At 42.4% G+C, this 27,975-nt stretch overlaps 1 protein-coding gene across 1 annotated transcript; it reads left to right on the forward strand.

Annotated features, from left to right (window-relative positions):
- Positions 1–7,723: 7,723 nt before the first annotated feature.
- On the forward strand, positions 7,724–27,827 carry trhr2 (thyrotropin releasing hormone receptor 2). Its single transcript, XM_052062125.1, has 6 exons — positions 7,724–7,912; positions 11,606–12,242; positions 15,715–15,847; positions 16,238–16,389; positions 17,221–17,344; positions 26,840–27,827. The coding sequence occupies exons 2-6, from the start codon at positions 11,851–11,853 to the stop codon at positions 27,395–27,397; spliced, it is 1,359 nt and encodes a 452-aa protein (XP_051918085.1). The 5' UTR covers positions 7,724–7,912; positions 11,606–11,850; the 3' UTR covers positions 27,398–27,827.
- The last annotated feature ends 148 nt before the right edge of the window (positions 27,828–27,975 follow it).

Below are 27,975 nucleotides of genomic sequence, written 5' to 3' on the forward strand. Positions count from 1 at the left end.
GGATAAAGTAAGCCAGCTTTTATGTACAAATTGTGTCAATAGTTTGCACCCGGATGGGTGAAGCATGCTTGCTGCTTTCAACACGATGACCTTTGTCTGGTGAGAGCATAAGGATGTTGCTCTTGGGTGACAGAGTAAATCAACCAATAATATAATGGTGTAAAATGTCTTTCATTAATCAATTTTCGTCCAGATAAACAAATCTTGTTTTGCGCCATCAAAGCTTTTCGAGCTAGTGCTTAGTTTGCTAGCTGCTAACAAAGAGGCGGGTCTTTACAACATTTCACTCGGCAAACATCAATTTTAAGTGCAGGGTTGAGAGTTGTAACTCTGTGAAAAAGTGTGCAAGACGGACAAAAAAATGGTATACCATCAATATAAAATTTGTATTCCTACATAATTAGCAGATGAATGCTGAACAATAACTTGAATGGGTATGCAAACGAGCCATGTCTGGTTCAAATTTTCAATCAAAAATTTTATGACGCAATGCACATGAAACAGGATACAGTGCCAAAATAAAATTCCTGGCACAGGTGTTCACCATTGTTATGAATACAGAACGGATTTAACAACTATTTTACCTCTCAACCTCAATCTCACGCGACTGTCTGCCCTCAGGCTGCACACGGCGTACCAATCTGACGTGGTATCACCCCTGCTAAATTTGAGCCAGGAAAAACCCTCCCTGCAAGTGATCCATTTTGTGCTGTGGAGGGTCACATATAATCAGGCATTAAACGAATTGAACTTGGCTAGAACGAAAGAACACTTTCACAATTTACAGCAATCGTCCCCAAACAACAGCCCGTGGTATGGTCCGTCTTCACATTGCCCCCGCCCCTTTAAGAATACCAGAGATGCATTTTTTCCCCTACAATCTGCCAATTTGAACCAGTCTTGTACATGCATAGAATGTATCATGCTAAGCCACCCTACTGCAGTCTGCGCCCTATCTGAAACCCCTCCCTCAAAAAATAAATAAAATCTTGCGATACGCCCCGGTTAAATAAAACAGAATGATGGCAAAACACTTTGGTAATAGAAATCCATTTGTACAACAAGCTCAGATGAATCATTCCTATGTTTGAGCGAGCTTTCGGGATGCTCAATTGATAACAAGCAGCTGGAAACCTTTCACTGTTGGAGAATTTGTCAAGAAATGTTTGAATGCTGTCGCGGAGGAGGGGTGTCCCGAGAAGAAAGATGTCTTCAATGCCGTGAGTCTGTCGGCGACTACTATTACAAGACGCATTGAAGAAAGAGGTTTAGACACCTCTGCAATCGTCATACTTTTTGTTACAAAGTGCCTATTACGGGTTCTCTGCAAAAAAAGCTAAGTGTGGTCACATGTTCTAACATTACTCACCTTTGATGAAGAACCGACATATAGGACGTGGTCTGATCTTTTGGTCTGAGGGATCTTTCACTTCCCCACGCCGACATATAGTCAAGCCATCCAGTTAGGAGTCATACCATGCCGACTTACATCAATCTCTCCTTCATTCTTCTGCCTCATTCTCTTGTCCTAGCCCACCAGTTTCTCCAACAGGTTCATCATCCTCTGGCTCAGAAACAAAGTCAGGTACCACCTCATACTCTTCTCCTGTCACCGCCTGTGATGGCAGACCTCCTCCTGAGATTTCGACTGTATCCTCATCTTCATCGTCCTCCGCCAGTTCTCAATTCTCTTCATAGAGTAACCAACTGTCTGAGATGACCCTATCCTCCTCCTCATCAGGAGAATCCAGGTCACTGTCAGAAAGGTCCTTTTCATCTACAGGAGACTGCAATGGGCTTTCGGGAGTATCCATTTGAGAAAATTTTACTGTTGGCAAAAAATGGGTTTAGGATATCAAAAAACCAAACGTACAGTCATTAGTGTCACCTACCAGCGCGTATAGTATTAGATAACGGTCCAGAGTAGGTAAACACAACAATTCAGTACACGGTCATTGACTGGTAAGCATGTTAATAGCCGGGACGTGCTAGTCGGAAACAAGGGCCATAAAGCGAGGGAGCATATTTTACAGGCTAATCACCGAAGAACAACCAACCAGCCAACAACTATGCTAACAATTAACAAACCCTCGCTGTAATTCACCTTGCCGATTGGAACTCCTTAAACGTGTCACTGTTGCATTAAGAACAACCCATCCACACTGATACGGGTGTTTGAAGTCTATAATTACTCATATACGATACAATTTAACCAATAGGATGGAGAAAATAAAACACCCCACTCGACACAGCGAGGGTTGCCGTCAGTGACGTCATAAAGACACGACAATGGAAACGCAAAAACCCTGCGCGTTGTCGTGGTGTGTGGAATGGGGGGAAAAAGAGTCTAAATATTCTCCGTTAACAACGTGAGGTTTGGTGCAACCCGAAAATGTCGTGATTTCATTTCCTTTATGAGAAAAGAAATGACCGCAGTCCTGTCACATTTGCTACCCTGAATAATAATCCGCCTGTATGGAAAAAAATTAAAAAGCGGAGTGATAACCGTTTGAAGTTCGAACAGAAGCTGCTTAAGGATACTTGGGGAAGAAGGGGACGCCTGGAAACGTCGATTTCAAAGTGAGTGACGCCGAATACTCAACAGAAACTAATTCACAAGTGTGGAACACACAGAAACTCACGCCAAGGGCGCAATGGAGAACTCTAAAGTCCAAACCAACATCTCAACCCAGAAGTCTGTCAACAAACGAAAGAAAAGAGACTCTAAAGACAACAGTGAAAGTTCCAATTTTAGCGCCGACTTTTGGTCAACAAGCCAAGAGCTCTCGAATAAACACGAGACGTCCCATAAGATTTCAACTATTGAACTCATGATGGAAACAAGTTCAACATCTCGGCGCATTGAAAGGTTAACTTCAACAGTCGAACAGCTTGGAGTGGATGTTAATTGCCACAAAGATGTCCTGAAACAAACGAAACAGGAAATTGAACAACTGAAAAAAGAAAACCATCTGTTGAGAGCAGAAGTCATCAAAAACAAGCGCCACAGTCAGGGACGCTTCTAGAACAGAGTGCAGCAAGGAGAACCAAAGAGGCTCCCCCACCCCTCCGGAAAGCAGGATGATAGATTTGAAAATATATATTTTTTACATAATTGGCATATACAATTAATAACAAATAACGACCAACAGGACTGCAACTGGGATGCTTGGCATGTCATTGTTTCCAATTGTAAGAGTTGTGTCTCACATAATTGGGAAAGTTATTCCAAGATTTAAGGACTATTTTCACAGAGGGATTCAACACATTACATTAGCGAGGGCTTAAGAGAAAGGACAGTAACCATGGGCAACTATCCTATTTGCCCAATGCTGCATCTGTTGTGCTGTTTGGCATAATACCAAGGTCTGCACATTTCTGAAGAACACTCTAAAAATGCATATGTCTCACAAAGGCACTGTCCCCAGATGGTCTGGCAGCCAGCGAGGATCTTTGCGGCTAAAAAAAAGAAAATGGAAAATGCATCATTCATTCTTATGCTCTGATAGATGGAAAGAAGGTTGACAAGTTGGACGATAGTTAAATAATCTTGAAAAACGGTTTGGTAAATTTAGTAAACCTCTTCATCCTGGTCTTGAGAGAGAGGTCACACAAGTACTGGTATATTACAGCATGTTAAATCTGTACGATTAGCTGGTATCTCTGGGATGAGTGATAAAAAGTTAAAAGTCTCAGATTGTTAATAATGCACGTCGTAATGTTTGCAAGCAGTTTTGGACAACTTTTTAAATGACATAATTTTATGCAGTATATATATGCACTATGTCAGTTATTTTCTTAATCCATTGTTCACTCAGTTTCCATCACAATGTAATTACTCATTAAACTATTACCATTACTTTTTGAGCAATACGTTTGTCCTTAATACATAGTCTGAAAATTTTAGACCAAAAAAGAACATCAACAAGGAACAAGGAAAGAACATTTTTTTTCAAATGGAAATATTCTAGAGTTGACCTATTTCTGAGTGTATGTATATTTATTAAACAAGATCAATCGTATACATTTCTGAAGTCACATTTTTCACTAGAACTTCCTTTAGGAATGCAAAACACTTCAAAAGTATTTGTTTGTCGAGAGCTCAGATTTTTATTTTGAACCTGTTTCATTCCCTTTTAAAATATTGTTTTTAAAACATTTTTAATGGCTCTCGCGATTGATTCTCTAATAGTAATGTCATTGTCATTTCTTGTTAGTGGTATATGTACCGGCACAGATGGCAGGTGGATCAGAGACCCCCCCCCACACACACCCACCCATTATGTCCCTCTGCTTTTGCCACGTCAGCAAGTTTCGAGCTCCAAACCGAATTTTGTTGAAACGCTTCGATTCAGCCCGTTAACTTCACCTTCTGATCACACACACACGCACGCACACACACGCGCACATTTGTACCGTGTTGGCACGAATATAAGACTGTGTTTTTTGCATTGAAATAAGACTGAAAAATTGGGAGTCGTCTTATATTCGGGGTCTAGACATTATACCCATCCACGACGCTAGATGGGGCCTGATATCATTGAAGCAAATGCTGAACTTGACTCCCCAGGCCAAAGTAAAAATAGCAGTAAGAAAGAAAGGAGAAGAAAATAATAGAAGGGACAACAGAAAATGGAGAAACATAGCGACGATCTGGTGTAAAGTGGGTCGAACATTGGCCAGGTTAGTTGGCAGCTGAGGAGAAGTTATGATGTAATTTACATTTCAAAAACCAGAAGCCATTCATTGACGAATGTGATTGCACTTTAGTTGACATATTTAAATGTTCAGATATTAAGATTTGAAAGAGGCAAAATAACATGCTTTTTCTCTCAAATATATTGTTACAATCATTTATTTCAGATATACTGTCATTAGTTTCTGTATGAAAATTAATTTGGTGTTCAAAAAGTGTTTTTTCAAACTTGAGTCTTGAAAAACAGGGGGTCTTATAATCAGGGCCATCTTATATTCGGGCCAATACGGTGGGTGTGTGTATGTATGTATGTATATATGTGTGTGTATATATATATATATATATATATATATATATATATATACACCGCAGCTGCTCCACGCACCACCCCACCATCCTCAACATTCACCTGCGTGAAATGCCAGCGGGAATGCCACTCAAGAATAGGGCTCTTCAGCCACTCGCGCTCATGCGTCCAGTACAGGACCTAATCCCCCCCTACGCGTCGACCATCGCCTTTCGAGACGAGGATGCTATATATATATATATATATATATATATATATATATATATATATATATGCTCGATTAATGGTTCATTCTATAGTTTGTAGGTATGATTGTGAATGGGTGTCCAGTCCACCATTCATCATATGCAGTGGCCAGGGCACCCATCCATCATTGTCAATCTGTCATTATTTCAAACCAAAACTGTAATCGTCAGTCGGTCACTCAGTCATAGTTAATTTAGCCACGCTTCTGCCATTGCCAAATTGCAGTTCCTCACCGCAAATCGCAGGGCACACATAATCAGCACTCACACCTAGGGACAATTTAGAGTGTTCTATTAACCTGCCATGAATGTTTTTGGAATCTGGAAGAAACCGAACTACCCGGAGTAAAACTACACAGGCAAGAAGAGAACATGCAAACTCCACAGAGGAAGGCCGGAGCCGGAATCGAACCCTGTACCTGTGCACTGTGAGATCGACACACCATTTTATCACTCGGCCGACCTCTATCTGTCTGTATCTCTTATCTTGTCCATTTGTCTGTCTTATCTTTCTGTCTGTCTGTTTATCTTTTGTGAGCCCAATTATCAATTATACTTTACTTCGTACATCACTACTTGTGTGTAAATTCATTTCAGTATATTGATAATTTCATTTATGATTTACTGACTGGGATTATTTCCTGGAGCATTTTTTTTCCTCAGTTGTTGTCAGCGACTTTGACAGATCAAAAGTTGTTGAAACTTACCCAGGTGCTATAGCAGCCATTTCATTTTTGATTATCCTGTCAGAATTTGGCTAGCAGCAGAACTGTGATCCGCCCGCATGCACCCTCTGCAAGTTAATACAAGAGGGAGCCTATTTTGTGAGCAATTATCAAAATGAGAGTACAGCACTGTGTATAATTGATTGTAAAATTCACTTTTACTTTTGTACTTAAGTACATTTCAATGTCTTTGTTGATTTACATTTCAGAGTGAAGTACAGTTGTTGACTCCATGGACGACCCAAAGTGACATGGAAGAAAAAAAAATGATGACGACGTGAAGATAAATTCTTCAATTCTGGAATAGCTCATATCCTGTACTGTATACGTTTGTAAGGTGCAAGTACCATTGTTGTCCGCCTGGGGGCACCATTCTCATGTCTGTTACCGAGGGGGGGGGGGGGGCTAAACGAGAATAAATGTAAATGAATAAATAATTGTCATGTGTCCGTCGATGTCTCGATATGTTCACAATGGATTGAAATGATTAAAATTTCATTGCTGCATTCGAAGTCATTTGATCCACTACTGAATATATGAAGAAGGGTTTTGGAATTTCCTCATTGCATTCTGTGGTATAAATGACGGCGATGATATCAATGCTTTAAACATACAGCATTTATCTTTGTTTGTACACCGAGTCTTGTTTTCATCCATGCCAAAAATATCCATCTATCCACCCATCCATTTTCTAATCTGTTGGTCCTCATGAGGGTCAGAGGCGTGCTGGAGCCTATCCCGGATGTCTTTGGGCAGTCAGCAGGGGACAACCTGAACTGGTTGCCAGCCAATCGCAGGGCACACATAGCCGTACAACCATCTGCACTTATTGTCACACCTAGGGAGCATTTTGAGTGTTCCATTCACCTTTTGGAATGTGATAACCATTCACTCACTAGGCTGCTAATCCATAGTCTTTGCAATCAATATTTTCAATAAGCTCTTTGACCTAACAGTTGGGTTAGCGGTTTTGGAGAATTACTTAAATGAATAATTTTCAATTATTTAGGCTTTATGAATGTTATTTTGCTCTTTCTACCTCTGATGTTATTGCTGAGTACTTTTTGTGTCCCGACTGCATTTGTTGATGCTCTTACACTAGTTTTCATTTTCGCAAAATCATTGTTGATATAATGTTTAATAGTGATTTGTTCAAATTATTTTTTTGTTTATTTTACAATGATGCTGTTTTATTCGCACGACAAATACGTCTGCGATTGGCTTGATGTACCAGCCTATTGTCCGAAGTTAGCTGGGATAGGTTCAAGCACGCCTGTGTCCCTTCTGAGGTTAAGCGGGCTGGAAAATGGAGAGATGGATGGGCAAGTACATTTATAAAGCTCAAAAATTTTTGTTTTGGTGTTTTTAAAAGCAAAAAACTGTACCAGTAAGAATACCGTTAAGGCACCAGGTCGATAAACAGTGTCGCTAAGAGTAGTGGTACTGTATTGATAAAATCTTATTGATACCCATCTCTAGTCAATCTTAACATCAATAAGTTCATTTGAATCACTTTAATATCGTGTCAATCACTGAATTCAATCATTCTTATTTGTACTCTATCTTGAAAATAAAAATGTTTTCTAAAAATGTGAAACGTTAAAGTTATTCATCAATTAATGATAACGTCAATTGGGAATAGTGGAACCTGAATCGTGCAAGCCACAATTAAATAGAGTAACTGATTGTGAAGGTATTTCGCTTTTATTTTGAAGTCTCACACGCACTGCTTCCCAAGTTGTACGGAGTGGTGACTGGTGACTTATCTTGCGAAGGAGCCTTCCAGCAGGTCTACCACCGACAGTGGACAGTGTCATTTTGAAATCGGTGCAAACAGACACGTGGGGAACAAGTACAGTAATAGTATTGATTATGTAACGAAAGATGAACTCCTTACATGGATTCAGGATGAAGATAACATATTGCGGAGAGACATAAAGTAAGTAACTTTTATTATTTTCTACAATTAGATTTTTAAAGCAATTAAGTTTAGGATCAACACGTGTGGAATGTCTGTCACACTGATACATTCATTCCAGTGTTTTGCATTCAACAAGGTTTTGACACACAAAACGAGTCAATCAATTGAAGCAATTAAGTCAGAAAATGAGAATTATTACAGCCACATTGTGATGTGAAATATTTTATACCTCAATACCGGTACCTTAACCTAATTATGCACCCTTTGAACATTTATCCCGTCTGCATGACGCTCGCTTTGTCACGTAGCGGGTAAGTTTGGACGGCTTGACACTCATGATAAACTGTTTTATTTTTTTCCCCCCAAACCAATCTTGCGCCCCTTCAACTTTGTATGTTGCATGTATGTGCAGGATTTTGGAGCCCAAGACATATCTCCTTCATCAGCATTCTGTGCAATACTTATAACTGTTCACTGTTTGGCAGCGTTTCAACATATAGGGAGGCATTTATTAAAGTGTTGTATGCCAATTACCCGTCGTATTTCCTATGTACTTTATGTTTTAATTTAAGATTTAGACACCTACTAAAAAGAAATGGGGCACCTGATCATTATGCTTGTTTATGGAGAAAATATCTGAAAATATGGAGTTGATCTTTTTGGAGTTTGTCGAAGTGCTTTCTTATGTCCGTTACACATTTGGACAAGACTTGCTGGCTTGTCAAATGCACTGTAGATCTCCCTAACGATTTCCGATTGTGTCAAGTTCAAATCTCTTTGTGCGCCAATTAAGTTGGAGAGACAGACAACCATTTACAGCGAGGTCTCAAACTCGAGGCCCGTGGGCCAAATGCGACCCACAGGACGCTAGTATGAGGTCCCCGCCTTAATAAGAAAGTTTCATGTTTGTGCGGCCCGGGTGAGTTTGATGTTGATGCTGTATGCGTGAGCACTGCCTCCGTGCTAAATCGTTAAGTCTGTCTCGTTCAAAGGCCGACGGCTTCGAAGCACCCGGACGATAGCGGTAACGTGACCGTGTCCTCCAATGTGTGCCGCACGAACTTCAAAAACCACGGATGTAAGCAACCCGCCGTTGCTGCCTTCTCTAGTGTTGCTGAATATACATTTAAAAAGTTGAAAAACACGCCAGTGTGACTGTCACCGAAGCCGGGTGCTCCAAAGCGCCAGACCTGACGTGACACTTGCATGTCGGACGATGATGCCAAGACGCTAACACTGAGCTAGTACTTGCAGTATTTCCCACAAGCGAAGTTTTATGTACACGTGTCTGTGTTAGTGTTGGCTCCATGTTACCTACGAGCCGAACCTTATGAATTTTAAATTTTATTTAATTTAATATTAAATGGCCACCACAAACACTTTTTGTTTCCGTGGATTCTGACCTTCGGCTAATCAAGAGCTGTGCCATGCTCGACGTCATATGCAGGCGCGGGACCCTGAGCTGGTCTGCCACCAGTGGAAATTACGCTCTTTGATTTGTTTATTTATTTATATTTTTCATCTTATTTTGTGGGCGGCCCGGGAGTCCAGTGGTTAGCACGTCGACTTCACAGTGCAGAAGTGCAATTCCAGCTCTGGCCTCCCTGTGTGGAGTTTGCATGTTCTCCCCGGGCCTGCGTGGGTTTTCTCCGGGTACTCTGGTTTCCTCCCACGTTCCAAAAACATGCATGGCAGGCTGATTGATCACACTAAATTGTCCCTAGGTGTGAGTGTGAGCGCGCATGATTGTTCGTCTCTGTGTGCCCTACGACCAGTTCAGGGTGCCCCCTGTGTACTGCCCGTAGATGGCTGTGATAGGCTCCAGCACCCCCCGCGACCCTAGTGAGGTTAAAGCGTTTCGGAAGATAAATGAATGAATCTTATTTTGTGTAGAAAAATACAAATTAATATAATTGAGAACAGTGGAATTTTTTTGTGCATATTTTTTGAAAAGGACCTGTTGACAAAGGGGTTACAAAGTTGAACTAAATTCAATTAAACTGAGTTTTACTAAACTGAGATTAATTTCCATGGTGCTACCGAGCTCGGCTTAATTTTAAAACCAGATTAACTCATTTTAAGATTGGTTTTACTCATTTAGAGAGAATCTTTGATTACATTTAACCTTGGTACAACCCATTTTATTTGTCTGTTTTGTGGTGTACAGTAATCCCTCGTTTATCGCGGTTAATGGGGACCAAAACCACCCGCGATAAATGAAAATCCACGAAGTAGCGACCCCCCCCCCCTCCAATAGGTACATGTACATAATATTTATAAGGCCAAATTTAATGGTATACCTGCATGTAGAAGTAAATTTTGAAGTAATTAACATGAGTTAATGCTGTATACTAATAGATTTAAACATGTATAAGTTAGGTTAGTTTATGAATAACAAAATACAGTAAACATATACATGTAGTATATGTTGCTCTATGTGACTCGCTGTTGTTTTGCTGACTTTCGTTGCTTCTCGCGGACCTTTTGTGGACTTAAAAAACAATTATGAATGTGTGCGATGCACTGACGCCGCGATAAACAAACCGCGAAATAGCAAGGGATCACTGTATTTGTTGAAAGTCTCTCCCCGATCGTACAGTCTGCTGAACGGTTTCTCAATTGATAGTCACACTAAAATCCTTGTATAAATCAAATTCCTAAAACTGAGTGTCGGTCTTTATTTAACTTTCAACACGTTTTTGTGAACATTCAAATAAAAGTAGAGTGAAAGCAAGGTTGATTGGCCAATAAAACAGAATTTGTGTGACATTTGATTGTGGTTGGCGTTGGACTTTTTGGCTTAGTCCCTTTTAGTCAGCGGTTGCCACAGCAACTCGTCTGATTACTCACACATCTTTGTTACATCTGATGACCTTCAAGTGCGTGGACCTCACTCTAATAAATGTTTTTCTGTGTATTTGTCAGCCCTGCGACTGATGGGTGATCAGTCCAGGATTCATGCTGTCCTTCACTTGCTCCGAGTCTGCTGGTAAATGCTTCATCGTTGAGATAATGGAAGTATGGATAACTATTGAAGAAAATGCATCAGCTGCAATTTTCATGAGAATGCAAATAGAATGTATGGGAACATCATTTCAAAGAGATGTAAGCAGGCCCCACTTATTTTGATGCGTGTGCTCAGATATGAGGTTGGTGCATTTTGATGAATGGCAGAATAGTGTAATGAAATTACTTTCTTATTTCATGTCCACCTCAATTTATTAGAGGCGCCCCCCCCCCCCTCCCCAGGAGAGAAAGTCCAATATGTGCTTGTGCTTTGTCGGGGAGAAGAGCCAGGAGAGTAAACGTACACCTCCTTCCCTTTCACACTGTTGTACACGGTCACTACATTTTGATCAGGATGAAGACAACCTAAAAATTATGCCAAGGTTGAAGTAAATTAAACTGACCTGAAAGTCTTCAATCACATTTTACTTCAATCACAAGTCCTCCAAGTGAATGACATATCAAGCGTAGGCAGTTTGAATACAACTCTCTATTCAAGTGTTTGAACTTTGTGCTACTGTATTGCTTTGCTGCTACCGTGTTTTCCCTTTGAATGTTTACTCAACCAACAGTCACTGTGGGAATTAAATCCATTCACCAAATAATTCCCCCTGGTGGCGTACTACCTCTAAACATGCTTGGATAGGTAATTAACTGATACATATTGATCCCTTTCTTCTCTTTCTTGTGTTTTCATTTTTCTAGGTGACTGATTATGGGATTTGAAATGAAGACCTGATGACTACATCAAATACAGACTAAAGCCACGAGCCTGTTTCTTATCACAAAATAGTATTCCATTCGTTTTAAATCAAATCGCATGAAATGAGAGTCAGCTCTCAATGCCAGGGAAGGAGCACGTCCCATGTCAATTTCTTTTAATTAAGTGATTCTAGACTTTATTAACTCCCACTTGGAGAAAAAAAAACATCTCTGCTTGAAAAGCAGAGATGACTGACAATGTGAGCTCCAGAGTTGACAAACTTGACACCCCAACTAATATTTCCCTGAGTCCCAGCCTTGCCATTTCCCAGTCCCCGGAGTATAAGACGGTGTCTGTCTTCTTGGTCCTGTTGGTGTGTAGTGTCGGCATTGTGGGAAATATCATGGTGGTCCTTGTTGTCTTGACCACCCGTCACATGAGGACACCAACAAATTGTTACCTGGTGAGCTTGGCCACAGCTGATCTAACTGTACTAGTAGCTGCTGGACTTCCGAACATCTCAGACAGTCTCACGGGAACCTGGGTGTTTGGGCACGCCGGCTGCTTGGGAATCACCTACCTGCAGTACTTGGGCATCAATGTGTCATCCTGCTCCATCACAGCCTTCACTGTGGAAAGGTGAGCATGACCAATTCACCTTTTGATAAAGCACATCAAAAACTGGTTTTAACTTTCTGACATTGTTGTTTTGAAACACTTCTGATACTCAATTTGAATGAATATCAAATTTTATAAAGGATCGTCGGAGATAGGCACTCAGAAATAACGACAAGACACTCCTGGCTACCAACAATAGGCACTTTATTGGTCCCACACAGAAATGATAACACAGTTCAAACAAGTTGTATGAAGCTAAAGAATTCTTACCGTATGCCATTAGGGTGGAGAGCCAACACCCTCAGCAGAGTGAGCGTCAATACGAGCTGGGCGTTCGTACGGTAACCCACAGCGGACTCTGCTGAGGAGCATCGCTCCCCTCCTTTTATCCTCTAAAGTGTGTGCATCGGGAGGGGTGAGTGGCCATTCTCATCCCTCCCTACGCCACACTGTTGTGTAATCAAGTGGCAATTCAAGCTAAGCAGACTATGAAGTCGTCAAAGCAGGCTAAATAGTTTATCTCTGAAGTCGTCAAAGCAGGCTCCAGAGTCCATCTCTGAAATTGCTTAGGCAACTAAGTCACCAAGTCATGCAATCATCTCAAAGCAGTTTTTCACTGAGAAGAAATACATTGATTAAAGAAAACATCACAAAATATCTTAATATACCAATTGTATAAATTGTGTAATTGATAAAGGGGAAAAAAAAGACAAACACACACATGCAAATTAAAAACCTCACAAAACAACTGCCAAACAAACAAAAAAATGCCGCAGGTAAGAAATGTTGCACACGGCCAAATGCTTTCAAACACAGGTACAAAAAAAAAACCTCAATGCAAAAATAAAATAAATCAATTGAAATGCAAGAAAGAAATGCTGCAATCACAGCAACATAGTGGAACCAAACATTACAAAATATAAACAAATGCAAAATAAAAAAGGAAAAATGCTGCTTTTAGCATTTTTTTTCTTACATTTATATTTTTTTTCTTCTCCGTTTGTTTGTTCTTTGTTTGTTTGCATCTTTCCTGTGTTTGAAGTGTTTGGCCATTTGCAGCACGTTTGCCCATCAACCACCATAGTTTTAGGCGTCTGCAACTATTTCATCAAATAAAATGTTTGTTGTTGTTTTTTTTTTTTCTTCTGTCTTCTTTCTACCTACATTCTTGCTGCTGGAGGCTGTAAATTTCCCTAGTGTGGGACAAATAAAGCATATCTTATCTCATCTTATCTTAAAATGGCACAGTCATCAATCGCATTTTCTTTTTATTTGGTTTCATTGGTTGAGCCCAATCCTTTCTTATTGACCAATAGTGAATGATAAATGAACAATAAATGACCAAGATGGTGCTGTAGATGGTCACCTCGGTACTCGGCTTTCAGTATTACCGCACGACTGGACACCTTACATTGTTTACTGACTCTCTCTACTTATGTGTTTGTTCTAAATCTCTGGTCCATCATACATATTTTTTCTCAGCTGATGCGTATCGCAGGTTATCGCTGGGGTGTAGAAAGGTAATCACCGACAGGTGTGGGGTCTGGTGTGTAGGGTATTGCTGACGAGTTAGGGGGCGTATGTCCTCCTTCGGAAAGTAATGGCCGACTTCTTGCTGTCGTCCTAGAGTGGCTCCAACTACCGGAGACAAATATCCCTCACATGCTTGGCCAATAAAAATGATTCCGATTCTGATGAGAACATCACTCGCAGTGTTACAGGCTTTGATGTAAGAAAACGTCGGTTATATGAATGATTTGAAAATGAGTAACATTCCGGTTGAAGAGGAGCACATTTAGTTTTGACTTTTCGGTTTGAGACATCCTGTGTGGCAACTGGATGTTAATGAGATTTTAGTTGGATAGCGCTATTCAACCGGCAAAGTATTTAAAAGTGCTTTGAGAAAGATTCCTCATTCATCTACTTGGTACTTATTGAATTTTTATCATCACTTTTATTCTTTGCTCATCAATTTTCTTCTGTATAACTTTCATTCTCATTCTTGTGCTCAGGTCGTCTATCCTGATTCAAGGTCCTTTTCACTCTATTTTTGCCTTTTAGTGTTACTTCACCTTTCAGCTCCTTCCTGTTCTCGCTCCATTGTCCTCCCAGTCCTGCCATTTGCAGATATTTAATAGATGTTTGCGCAAATTACTTCACCTCATACAACCGAGTTGATTGTCATAGTCCGCAGATGTGGGCAGGAGTCACCCGCCTATGCGCACTCACCCGGGAGACTGACGAGAATCAAAATGCAAAAATACAGCAGTGGCAGACGTACCATTTGAATCACGATGTGCTCTAAGATATATGGGTCCCCAAAGGAGGTTGTACTTTTTGACTTGCCAAAGATCAGTCGGGATAGGCTCCAGGTCAGCTGTGACCATAATAAGATAAGATAAGATAAGATATCCTTTATTCGTCCGACAATGGGGAAATTTACAGCCTCCAGCAGCAAGAATGTATGTAGAAAGAAGAAAGGAGAAAGAGAAAAAAACAACAAACATCTTTCAATTAAATACAATATGAACACAAATGGATAAAAATTATTATTATTATTATGATTGTTGGGGCGGCCCGGTAGTCCAGTGGTTAGCACGTGGGCTTCACAGTGCAGAGGTACCGGGTTCGATTCCAGCTCCGGCCTCCCTGTGTGGAGTTTGCATGTTCTCCCCGGGCCTGCGTGGGTTTTCTCCGGGTGCTCCGGTTTCCTCCCACGTTCCAAAAATATGCATGGCAGGCTGATTGAACACTCTAAATTGTCCCTAGGTGTGAGTGTGAGTGCGATTGGTTGTTCGTCTCTGTGTGCCCTGCGATTGGCTGGCAACCGATTCAGGGTGTCCCCCGCCTAGTGCCCGGAGACAGCTGGGATAGGCTCCAGCACCCCCCGCGACCCTAGTGAGGATCAAGCGGTTAGGAAGATGAATGAATGAATGAATTATGATTGTTATTTTTTATTCATCAGCCTGACAGCAGTCGGTAGGAACGAGCGTCGGTATCTCTCCTTCTTGCAGCGCGGGTGTAACAGTCTCTGGCTGAAGGAGCTACCAAGTGCTGTCAGGGCGGGCTGGAGGGGGTGGGAGGGACTGGCCATCATAGCTTTTAGCTTAGTTAGCATCCTTCTGTTGCCCACCTCCTCCAGAGTGTCAAGGGAGCAGCCCAGGACAGAACTGGCCTTCCTGACCAGTCGCTCCAGTCTCTTTCTGTCCCGGGCCGAGATGCTGCCTGACCAGCAGACAATGCCATAATGGATGGCCGAGGCCACCACCGAGTTATGGAACGAGAATAAAGATACAAAGTCAATCAAATGGATGGATGGATCGAGTAACATTACATTTCTAGCAATGCCACCTGTAACCTAAAAGTCGGTTTCTACAAAGCTGTTGTTAAGAGGCTACATTTTTCCCAAGGCAATGTTTGATTCTCTTCAGGTAGAAGATTTAATATTGTGTATTAATATGGGTGTGCCTTACCTGGTTGGTCACATATGCAGGTACATCGCTATCTGCCACCCAATGAAGGCTCAGACTGTGTGCACAGTGTCCAGGGCCAAGAGGATCATTGCAGGGGTTTGGATCGCCACCTGTGTTTACTGCATATTATGGTTTTTCCTTGTGGATATACAGGTAACAGTAATAATGCCTTTTACAAGACACGTTGCCAATATATGTATTGACAAGCAAGCATTAGCAACCTTTAAAACCAAATGGAATCTGAAATGCAGAAAGGACAAGTGTTTGTGTTTGAAACACTACAAAATAATCGAGCGGTCGGGTTACATTATGTTTTCAAAACGTGTTCCCCATTGAACATACTTAGTAGTCCTCCAATCGATAGCGGTAACCTTTCGTGGGCATAAAATGTTAAAGCGATCCTCTTTTGTACACCAGCTTGCTCAACAATAAGTGGATGTCAAACGGCAATTTTGAGAGCATTATCAGTGTGCTGATGTAAAATGTGAATGAGCGTGCCAATGTTCACTCCACTCTTATTTCCCCAACAAATGTGTGATCCAGGTGAGCCCGGATGGACGTGTTCAGTGTGGGTACAAGGTGAAGCGGGAGCTCTACCTGCCCATCTACCTCATCGACTTTGCTATTTTCTATGTCGTCCCATTACTTCTCGCTATTGTGCTCTACGGGCTGATAGCACGGATTCTCTACCTCGGGTAATTACTGTTTCATTATTGACAATGTCGGTGAACAACTATTATAGTAGACATATCATTCATTTATATCAATGGTTTGTATCATTCAAGTAAGCTTCTACAACAGGTCCATTTTAAGTATTTGCACAACGCTGTTTTTTGACACAGGGCGGCCCGGTAGTCCAGTGGTTAGCACGTCGGCTTCACAGTGCAGAGGTACCGGGTTCGATTCCAGCTCCGGCCTCCCTGTGTGGAGTTTGCATGTTCTCCCCGGGCCTGCGTGGGTTTTCTCCGGGTGCTCCGGTTTCCTCCCACGTTCCAAAAACATGCGTGGCAGGCTGATTGAACGCTCTAAATTGTCCCTAGGTGTGAGTGTGAGTGCGAATGGTTGTTCGATTCTGTGTGCCCTGCGATTGGCTTGCAACCAATTCAGGGTGTCCCCCGCCTACTGCCCGAAGACAGCTGGGATAGGCTCCGGCACCCCCCGCGACCCTAGTGAGGATCAAGCGGCTCGGAAGATGAATGAATGAATGTTTTTTGACACAATCAGTCTTTCTCCATCTTTCAATGATGTTTATAATCGGAAAAAGACGCGTTTCCTTTTCTCGTATTATTGGTACATAAATGATTTAGAAATAGTGTGTTTTTAAAATGCTTTTGATGTCTGATAGCTACTATTAAAAATCGTGTCCCGTGTTCCTAAGCCATAGAACATAATTGTTGTGGACATTACTGTTGGCAAATTCAATACTGTCTTCTGAGTTCAATTGAATTCAAATCAACAAACAGTGGAACAGAAGTGGAAATGCCGCATTGGGTCAGTTTGGAGTTGGTGTTCATATGTCCCTCCAGACCTCTGCCAAACCAACCAGAAACCAGTGCTACCACTTTGCGCCAAACCTGTCGACAGGTCACAGAAACGGGGAAAAGAAGTCGACCACGCCACCCGAAGAATGCACTGTCCTCCAGGAAACAGGTCCGTAAGTCACGTGCACATTTACATTTTACCCATCAACAACTTCTTTTTTCGCATTTGTCGTAAGACTCCTTTTTATTCTTGAACCTTTTCTTTACAATCAGGCATCGTGGGGATGGCTAACCTTATACGGTTGAAACTACATACATCCTTTTTTGTTGTCGTTGTTCCTATGACAACTTGAGTTCTTTAGGTTTGGTAAAGTGAATTGAACAGTCACAAGGGCACACGAGGGAACAGAAAACAAAGTTCTCGTCTTGTCTCGGCGGGAAGCAATTGGTTTCATTTCCACAGGCTTCACTTGCCTCCAATCTGCACACCGTCAACAAGTAAAATTGCAGCCAATATTGTCAATTGTGGGTAAAAACCGGAGGTTGCAAAAGTACTGACATTCTACACGTGAGTCAAAGTGGATAAAGATGAATGTGGGAAAAAAAAGGCAAAGATAAAAACAGAAGTACTGATAAAGATCTTTTACCTAAAGGGTGCATGTGAGTATTTATTATTTACTTTTTTCATAATCTTTGGTGTCCTAAGCTTTTGGCATAAATAATAGTGCATGCCTTCCTCGGTATGCCTGAGGTGGGTAAATGAATTCAGCCCCACTGCGTGTGTTTTTGAGAGAAAGAGGAACAAAATAGAATGTTTCAATGACGTACATATTGGCTTTGCGTGGTTATGCTCCTCATCGGAAAGGGATTTATGCAGCCTCGCCTGACCGACTGGTCCTGTCCTGCATTCTGACCCTCGCTAGTGTTTCAGACCACATTTCACATTTGTTAACATTGACATGTTAACTGCCCGTTGCATTAATTTCACTGCTTTGTTTCACCTGGACTCGACTTTCCTCCTCACCAGGTCACTTTTTTTAAAAAAAGTGGCTAAAAAAAATCATCGTTATTTTGACACGAAGGAAACATATATTTTAATAAACGCGACAGGATGCAAAAAAAACAAACGGGCAATATATAGCAGTTTTTCTCATTGGCCAGGGAAAACGCCGATAGCGCTGACTGCCGTAGAAAAAACACAATGTGATGTTTCTTCTTTGGTAGTTGCTTCAGGTCTTTTCTGTGCACCGCTGGGTTGTTGCTGCAGCGCATCCATAGTGGCGCAACACTGCAACTGCAGTTAAAATACGAAGCTGCCGCTGAGGTACATCAATAATATTGATTGACGGAATAAAATTGCTCCAAGGTAGCACCAGAAGGAGCAGCAAAACGTCCATGGAAATGAACAAAAACATGTTTGATTCTTACCATTCTATTTAATTAGGTCTTTACTGTAAGGCAGGGGTGTCCAAACTTTTTGCCAAGGGGGCCAGATTTTATGTGGTAAAATGTCGGGGGGCCGACCTTGGCTGACTTTCTTCGTTCCTTGCCTGTAATCATGTCGTACATGTCAGCGTCTCTTGTTTGGTAATGTCGCTTGACAGTATAATCTTTAAAAACAGCCACCGTCTCTTGGCAAATGAGGCAGACACAGTTGTTGCGTATTTCAGTGAAGAAATAGTCCAATTTCCATCCATCCTTGAATCGTCGTCCCTCGCAGTCAACTTTCCTTTTTCTGTTGATTGTCGCCATTTCAGTAAACTGGGAGGTTAATATGAACACGGAGTGATGTCTTGTTAACTCGTGAGTGATGTCTCGTAGAGTGCTACTGCCCTCTAGTGTCTAAATGCTATTACTCATTTAGTGAATGTTATTACTCATTTAGCCACTAGAGGGAAGCAGTACTCTATGAAACATCACTCACCGGTCTACGAGACCTCAGTCAATGCAACACGTGTTCCATTGCGCCCAACCTGCGGGCCAGACGGCACTGATTTTATGACAGGGGCCGAGGGCCGGATGAAATTCGACCGCGGGCCGGATTTGGCCCCCGGGCCAGACTTTGGACATGCCTGCAAGAAGGCCTAAGTATTAATTATAATAAATAGAATAGTTATGAGCCTGCACACAGAACAAATTGAATTTGTATTTTCAGGCACCACAATATCGAATAATCTGCCTGTTTTTACAGCAAGTTGAACACACTTTTGGATGCCACCTGAAATTTTGACGACTCAAAATATGGATAACGTGTTATGTACAATCGTTGTAAGGCTCCAGCAAGCCTGTGACCCTTGTGAGAATAAGAGCTTGCGATTATGTTTGGATAGCTGTTGACATGATATTACTGCTGCAGAGCACGTGTGCGTTGTAGGCCTGCACACGTGTGAGTTTATTTTCTTCACTCAAGAAACGTGCTTGATCACACATTGTTTTAGTGGAAACAATAAGTGATGGCTTCACTGTCTCCTGACTATATTTAGCACAACAAATGGCTACATTTCTCGCATCATGGAAACAGCCATTGTTATTCTGCAGGTGCTGGCAAGCATTCTTGCCATTTCAAGGCATTCACTCATTGTTCCTGTCATACAACATAGTGATAATAGTATTTTGTGAGAGTAGTATTCTGCTCAGTTCAACTTTGCTCATAATGTTGCAAACAGTAATAAGGCTGTCTAACAACACGGGGACAGATTAGTCACAGGTTTTGTAAGTATAGCTTGAGTATTTGTAGAATAATTGCTTTAGTAATCCACTAGTGGATAAATAGATACTCTGTGTTATGCCATCTCAAAAAAACATGCTAATGGCATCAAAGTGTAGTAAAGTTTTCTTGCCGTTCTCATTGGAAACATTTGGAACGAGAAAAAAAACGGGCATTCCTTTCTACGTGTACAGGTTTCTTTCGAATGTGTGCCAACATGCTTTTTTGCACTGCCCGACAGGGGCGTGCAAAGGGGTGTGGGATGACGGGGCAGGAGTACTCCGGGTGTCCACCTCCCCACCCTAACCATCTAAAACACTTTAGGAATTAGGTGCGTGTCACAGGCATCCGCTGTCCTTTGCACACCACCGCTCCCAAGAACTCCGCTAAAAGCAATGAACAAAACAACTTCCTCACTATTAACTCGACAATACTGATCTTGCTCATATACTGCATTTTTACTTTGTTTCATCTTCTTTTGTCATTTTCAAGGCAATGTGGTGAGTGATGTGCCTGCGCCTCGCACACTGTTTTAGTCTGCCACTGCTAGACTTTTTTTCCCCTCGTCTCCTCAAGTAAACAAACCTTTAATCGGCCTGTGAACAGCACAGGTGTTACATGCTCTTACTGATAAAACCTCGGTACTGGCCGAAGCTGGATAGAGCTACCGAATGCTTAAAATAGGAACATTCACCGGATTTGTACGGAAATTGGCTGTCGACATAGCCTGCTGGTTTAAATTTTTTTTTTTTTTTGTTATTCTATGTTTTGGATCCAGAGGCCAGAGAATCTTTTACGTTTGGGTATTATATACAGTATATAAATGTAAATACATATTTTGTTATATTTATGAATTAAAAATATAATGTTGACAAACTATACAGTAGAACACCCAAAATGTCATACACTGTTCCTCCAAAAAAAAAAACACCATTGCCAATTTATTTACTACACCAATACATATAACCTTTTTAATATCAGTCATTATTTTTAATTTAAAATATACACCCTATCCAAAAGTATCAGGGAAGGTTGTCTAATTCCTTTTTTTTTGTTTGTTTTCGGCTGATAACATTTGGGCTGGACATGAAAACATGTCAAGAGAGTGACATTTGCAGGCCAAAAACAACTTTTATGAACACCAGCAACAACCTCTGGCAGGAGCTCCCCAAAAAATAAAAATAAATAAAAATTAACCCCCTCAGCCCAGCCACTTTAGAAAAACTTTTTTGAGGAGTAAAAACCAATTATTTACAAGCTAACTAATACAAAGTAACAGAAGCGTATTCCTATTTCTAATAAACTTTCCACTGTGGTCCTATGACTTGTTTTGTGAACTCTTGATGGTGCCATTGAGTAAATGAGTCCGACTGAAGTGTTGGTACACGAGCCGGCACAGTTGGCTGAAAGTTTCGATGGTTCATGGGGCTTCATCTCACCATCGCTGCCCCATGATACCACGTGTAAAAACCAGATAATATCATGGCTCGTGTTAACATTGCTTCTTCTTGAAAAGACTCCTCCATCTTGAATAACCTACCATCCAAATGAAATCACAAGTCTACAGAAATATTTTAATTCCCAATATTTATAAACCAGGGCCGGTAGTCCAGTGGTTAGCGCATCAACTTCACAGTGCAGAGGTTCGATTCCAGCTCCGGCCTTCCTGTGTGGAGTTTCCCCAGGCTTGCAAGGGTGCATGGGTTTTCAGAATCAGAATCATCTTCATTGGCCAAGTATGTAGAACACACAAGGAATTTGTCTCCGGTATAACACGCTGCACTAGTATCATCGTAAACACCAAAATCATTGAACCATTTTAGAGTAACCAGTAGTTTTGTAGTACCGTTTTGTAGTACAAGAAGAGTGACTACGTCAGTGACTGTTTAAGGAGTTAATGGTTAGAGGGAAGAAGCTGTTTAAGTGTCTACTGGATTTGGTGCGCATGGATCTGTAGCGTCTGCCCGAGGGAAGTGGCTGGAAAAGGTGGTGGGCAGGGTGCGGGGGATCCAGGAGGATTTTCCGTGCCCTTGTCTTGATTCTTGCAGTGTGCAAGTCCTCAAGAGTGGGTAGGGCGGTGCCAACGATTTTCTCCGCCGTCCTAACTGTCCGTTGAAGTCGGACTTTGTCCTTTTTTGTGGCGGCCCCAAACCAAACCGTGATGGAAGAACACAGGATTGATTCGATGACTGCCGTGTAGAACTGTCGTAGCACCTCCTGTGGCAGGCCATGCTTCCTCAGCAGCCTCAGGAAGTACATCCGCTGCCGGGCCCTTTTCAGGATGGAGTTGGTGTTGACCTCCCACTTCATGTCCTGGGAGACTGTGATTCCCAGGAACTTGAAGTTCTCGACGGTTGACACAGGGCAGTTGGATAGTGTGAGGGGCAACTGTGGAGAAGAATGTTTCCTGAAGTCTCCGGGTACTCCAGTTTCCTCCACATTCCATAAACATGCATGGCAGGCTGATTGAACACTCTAAATTGTCCCTCGGTGTGAGTGTGAGAGCGAATGCTTGTTCATCTTTGTGTGCCCTGCAATTGGCTGGTAACCGGTTCAGGGTGTCCTTTGGCTACTGCCCGAAGTCAGCTGGGAAAGGCTCCAGCAAGCCCCCGTGGCCCTCGTGCCTTTACGAGCCTTAACTTTCCAAGGAAATTGACTTTTCATCATGCTTGCATTCTGAGTCGCTGCTTTGTGTGTGAGCACTGTGCCCAAGGTCTTGAGTTTTCAAAGATGCCTATCTCCTGTAGTCAAGAGCCTCCATCGGAGAACAGAAGATTTGCATAATGTGATTTGGGATTTACAAAGAAGTGTTGTGAATACCACTGATGATTTTTCCCTCTCTGTTCTTCAAAAGACACTTGACAGTTTTTTTTTCTTTTCCAGTCATCATTTGATAGGCCCGCTTAATCTGATAGGATATCGATAAACTTTTGCACACTGAAGAATTGCGCTTTTATGAACGGAGATTAAAAGTGTGCCGTCAGTTTTAATCTTATTTGATTCCCCCGCGGCTGTGATCTTATGATGTGCATCTTGAATAAGAAGATATGGGGTCATTGTTGCTTGTGGCATTTTGACAGCCCAGTGAGCTAAATCCATTTTATTTTTTGATTCAGAAGACGGAGAGAGATGTTCTACCAATTCCTAGAGTGGAATTTTTCTTTTCTTTTTATTTTAGACCCAAGTAGCCTACAAATCCCATTTTGAATTTGCATATTGCTGGTTTGCTCATAATGACATCATTTGAAAGCTTTACCCCCTTCATTTGAAATCAAACCTTTTGCTTTGCATACACATTTGGTCTTTATCTACCTGCCGAAGTACCTGCAGATACCTTACCACGGACGTTTGGACTTGGAACCGTATCTCAAAACACACTTATGACATACTTAGTCTTAGCAAAAAATAGCGAGAGGGAGGCTGCTTGGATTCCCCATTGTTCTTTACCGCTTGGTGAAAATACAGACTGCTGCATGAAAGGAAGCTTGTACACTTGAGTGAAAAAGTCATGGCTTCAACAAAGGTTGTGGGAAGGCCCCCCCACCCCCCCCAAAAAAAGGAATAATGACAGCGAGATCACTGAGGCAATGATGGTTAGGCGGTTAAAGTGTGCAGTATTAGTGGAGACTTGTAACACTAATCACTGGAGGCTTACAGACTGACCCCCCCCCCACTCCCCCCCACACACACACACCTGTGGCTCTGTGATGTTCAGAAATATCTGCACTGTTACCATGGTCACTGTGTGGTCATGGCTAAGTGTTGGGAGGGGCTAAGCCAACAAATGATGTACACAGACACACACACAGTAAATAAAATCTTGATAGTTAATGAATAAATACCTCTTTGTAGTTGCACTTTGTTTGATTTCCAACTTGTGGTACCTGATCTTCAGATTGACAGGTGAACAAACGCCCCCGTTACTGTGACTAAACACTGGAGTGCAAAACACTTTTATGAGTGTTTTGTTCTTCTTGTGGCGGCCCGGGTAGTCCAGTGGTTAGCACGTGGGCTTCACAGTGCAGAGGTACCGGGTTCGATTCCAGCTCCGGCCTTCCTGTGTTGAGTTTGCATGTTCTCCCCGGGCCTGCGTGGGTTTTCTCCGGGTGCTCCGGTTTCCTCCCACATTCCAAAAATATGCATGGCAGGCTGATTGAACACTCCAAACTGTCCCTAGGTGTGAGTGTGAGCGTGGATGGTTGTTCGTCTATGTGTGCCCTGCGATTGGCTGGCAACCGATTCAGGGTGTCCCCCGTCTACTGCCCGGAGAGGGCTGGGATGGGCTCCAGCACCCCCCGCGACCCTAGTGAGGATCAAGCGGTACGGAAGATGAATGAATGTTCTTCTTGGGTTTTTTTTTGTTTTTTTTAACATGTTTTTCCATCCTTTTATCTGTCATGTGTCGCCACTGCACGTCACCCTTTTCTATCGAAGCCTATCTTCTGCATTCGCTTCTCCATCACTAACTGCCCTCCTGTCTTCCCTCACTACCGCGATCAATCTTCTCTTAAGTCTTCCTCTAGCTCTCTCGCCTGGCAGCTTCACCCTCGTCGCCCTTCTACCAGTCGAAAGTACTACATCATACCCTCGAAATCAAAGTTTTGTCTCAGCAAACTTCATCTCCAATACATCTAACCTTGGCTGTCCGTCTATGAGCCAATTTCTCATCTCAACCTGGAGGTAAACGCCTACTGAGTGAACCTCAACAACTTCATTTCCGCCACCTCAAACTCTGCCCTCTGTTGCCTCTTCAGGGCCACTGTCTGGAAGCCCTAAATCATTTCTGACATCACCACTGACTTATAAACCTTTCCCTTCATCCAAGCAGAGATGATTCTATTACACAACACACCCGGGGCCTTCCTACCTGCTTGCAATCATTTTTTTCCCCTCTTCTTTCATCACTCACTATTGTTGTGGATCGTCGATCTCAAGTATTTGAAGTCCTCCACCCTCAAAATCTCTTCTCGCTATAACCTCACCGTTCCCTCTCTATGCCTCTCACGCTTTCACCTAGAATTAATATATGTGGACAATCTGCTAAAGTCTGTCATACTTCAGCTAGTCTTTTGCACATGGCTCTACAGTACTTTGCCAAATGTTTCTTCCACCTGCTCCTCGCTCTCACCGCAGACCACAATGTCATCTGCGAACATCTTGGTCCATGACGATTCCAGTCTAACCTCATCTGTCAGCTTATCCACCATCAATGGAAACAGGAATGGCCTTAGTGCTGATGATCCCTGACGCAGTCACACTTCCACCCTAAACTCTTCTGTAACACCCACAACACACCTTGCCACTGTCCTCAAGCTCTCACACGTGACCTGTACTATTCTAATATACTTCTCTCCCCACACACCACCACAATGTCTCTCTTGGTACCGTGCTGTAAGCTTACTTAAGATCTACAAAGACAAAATGCAGCTCCTTCTGTCCTTCCCTGTACTCCTCCATCAACACGTACTCCGAATTCATCCTCAAAGTAGTCTTTCCAACCATGTCGATCCCTACTCACCTTAACCTGCTGCAGCTCCTTCCCATCGCTATCTCTCTGTCTGGCCAAGCCGCATAGATTTTTCTCTTCCTCTTCACAACAATCTCCCGGTATACCGCACGTTCACTGATTTTTAAAGAAGAAACTGCAGACAGCTCAGAAAAATCCCATTGAGCGTTATACTAAAAGTTCATGCTCGTACCTCTGAGCACTTTAATCTTTCCATGCACCCTGTAACCTGATAACATGATAAGCTCTCCATTGTAGTAACCACTGTCCATGAAAGTGTTAAAAAAAAAAACTAAACTGGTTACATGTAGCGAATCGCACAATGCACATAAAAATGTTTCTCATTTTGCTAAATCATTTCGAATAAGGTTCTCATCCATCCATCTTCTACCGCTTATCCGGGGCCGGGTCGCGGGGGCAACAGCTTTAGCAGGGAAGCCCAGACTTCCCTCTCCCTAGCTACTTCTTCCAGCTCTCCCCGGGGGATCCCGAGGCGTTCCCAGGCCAGCTGGGTGACATAGTCTCTCCAGCGTGTCCTGGGTCTTCCTCGGGGTCTCCTCCCGGTGGGACATGCCCGGAACACCTCACCAGGGAGGCGTTCAGGAGGCATCCGAATCAGATGCCCAAGCCACCTCATCTGGCTCCTCTCGATGCGGAGGAGAAGCGGCTCGACTCGTAGGTTCTCATGTATCTGCAAAATAATTGTTCGCTTGTCAGTAAAACTAACCAGTATTCTACTCGTTCAACAGATTTTGTCCAATGTAAATTCAAAACGTTAATGGGTAAAAAAAACTGTGTGTTTGTCCAGTACAATGCTGCAATTGGACAAAGTGTCAATGGAATTAAAAGCAAGTGGTTCCTTAACTACTTAGTCCTCAAACTTTGGCTACAAAACAAAACTTAAAAGTATCCCAAATGAAATGGCACGTTTGCTCTACATCAAGCGTGCCCAATTGTGATCCCGTTTTACACGTTTCCCTACTCCCACTTCGATTGACATTTATGATCTGTACAGGTGGTATTTTATCTCGGTTCCGTTTGAACATTCTCAATTTTAGCATTTTATCAAGACTCTCATTAACGGGGCCCAAATTGCAAAATAAACAAACACAAATGAAACACAAAGCAAAACCTGTGACGCCCACTACCGATCTCTCATGCGATAAAAATGAAGCGGTCCTGTATAATGTCAGATTCAGAATCATATTTATTGGCCAAGTTTGTAGAACACACAAGGAATTTGTCTCCGGTATAACACGCTGCATTAGCATCATCATAAACAAGGACATGACAAATAAATATGGAAGGACATTTCGTAATGCAAGTGAACCGTAATGTCAGGAAAATGGGATTTTGTGGTAGGAAAAACAACCCGTTAAGCTTGTGATTCCGTGGAAACTCAATCACTGTTGTGTTTAATGCAGCCTCGCCTCTCTTCTTCCTTTCTATAGGTGACAAAGATGTTAGCTGTGGTGGTGATCCTATTCGCTCTGCTCTGGATGCCCTATCGAACATTAGTTTTGATCAACTCTTTTGTGTCCACGCCTTATTTGGATGCCTGGTTCCTATTATTTTGTCGGACGTGCATTTATTCCAACAGCGCAATCAACCCCGTGATATACAATGCCATGTCTCAGAAGTTCCGCTCAGCATTTAGTGGGCTGTACCACTGCAAGCAGCAAGAGGGAAAGCAGAGGAGATTGTCAGTCACCCCTGCAGGCTTCGTTACGGTCCGCGACCCTCATACATCATTGTCCAAAAGAGCGATTGTAAATGCTGCTACAGACGTAAACATAAAACGTAATGGAAATGATCATCAAGAGATGAAGGTGATCGATGGCAACCGAGCAGAAAATTTTATTTGGCCAGCATCTCATTGTTTAGATGTCAGTTCCATTGGCACGGCCCTCCTAAGTGATGTGAAGGAGTCTCATTCAAATGCTGACACAGTTTATTTTCCTGACACGCATCCAAAAAAAAACTCACCTGGATGCTCGATGAATTTATAGAAAGCTACTTACCGTAATTTAGAGAAATTTGAAATACCCATCTACCTATTGATGTCAAGTTATTATTTCTCAGTCCAAAAAAATAAATCTGTAAAAAAATGCGGGTGGCCCAGTGATCAAGTGGTTAGCGCGTCGACCTCACAGTGCAGATCTAACGGGTTCAATTTCAGCTCTGGCCTCCCTGTGTGGAGTTTGCATGTTCTCCCTGGGCCTGCGTGGGTTTTCTCTGGGTACTCCGGTTTCCTCCCACATTCCTAAAACATGCATGGCAGGCTGATTGAACACTCTAAATTGTCCCGAGGTGTGAGTGTGGGCGCGGATGGTTGTTTGTCTCTGTGTGCCCTGCGATTGGCTGGCAACTGGTTCAGAGTGTCCCCCGCCTACTACCCGAAGACATCTGGGATTGGCTCTAGCACCCCCCTTGTGAGGATAAGCGGATCGGAAAATGAATGAATGTGTGAAAAAAAATGTCATCAAGTATTAACAGCAGGAAGTCAAATCCAAAATGTTCTCTGCGACAATATTTTCAATGTACCCGCACTGGTCTAGTCCGTATTCTTTGTGGAATAAGAATTAAG

The sequence above is a fragment of the Hippocampus zosterae genome, chromosome 3, assembly GCF_025434085.1.
Source record: "Hippocampus zosterae strain Florida chromosome 3, ASM2543408v3, whole genome shotgun sequence".
In the NCBI taxonomy this organism is placed as follows: Eukaryota; Metazoa; Chordata; class Actinopteri; order Syngnathiformes; family Syngnathidae; genus Hippocampus; species Hippocampus zosterae.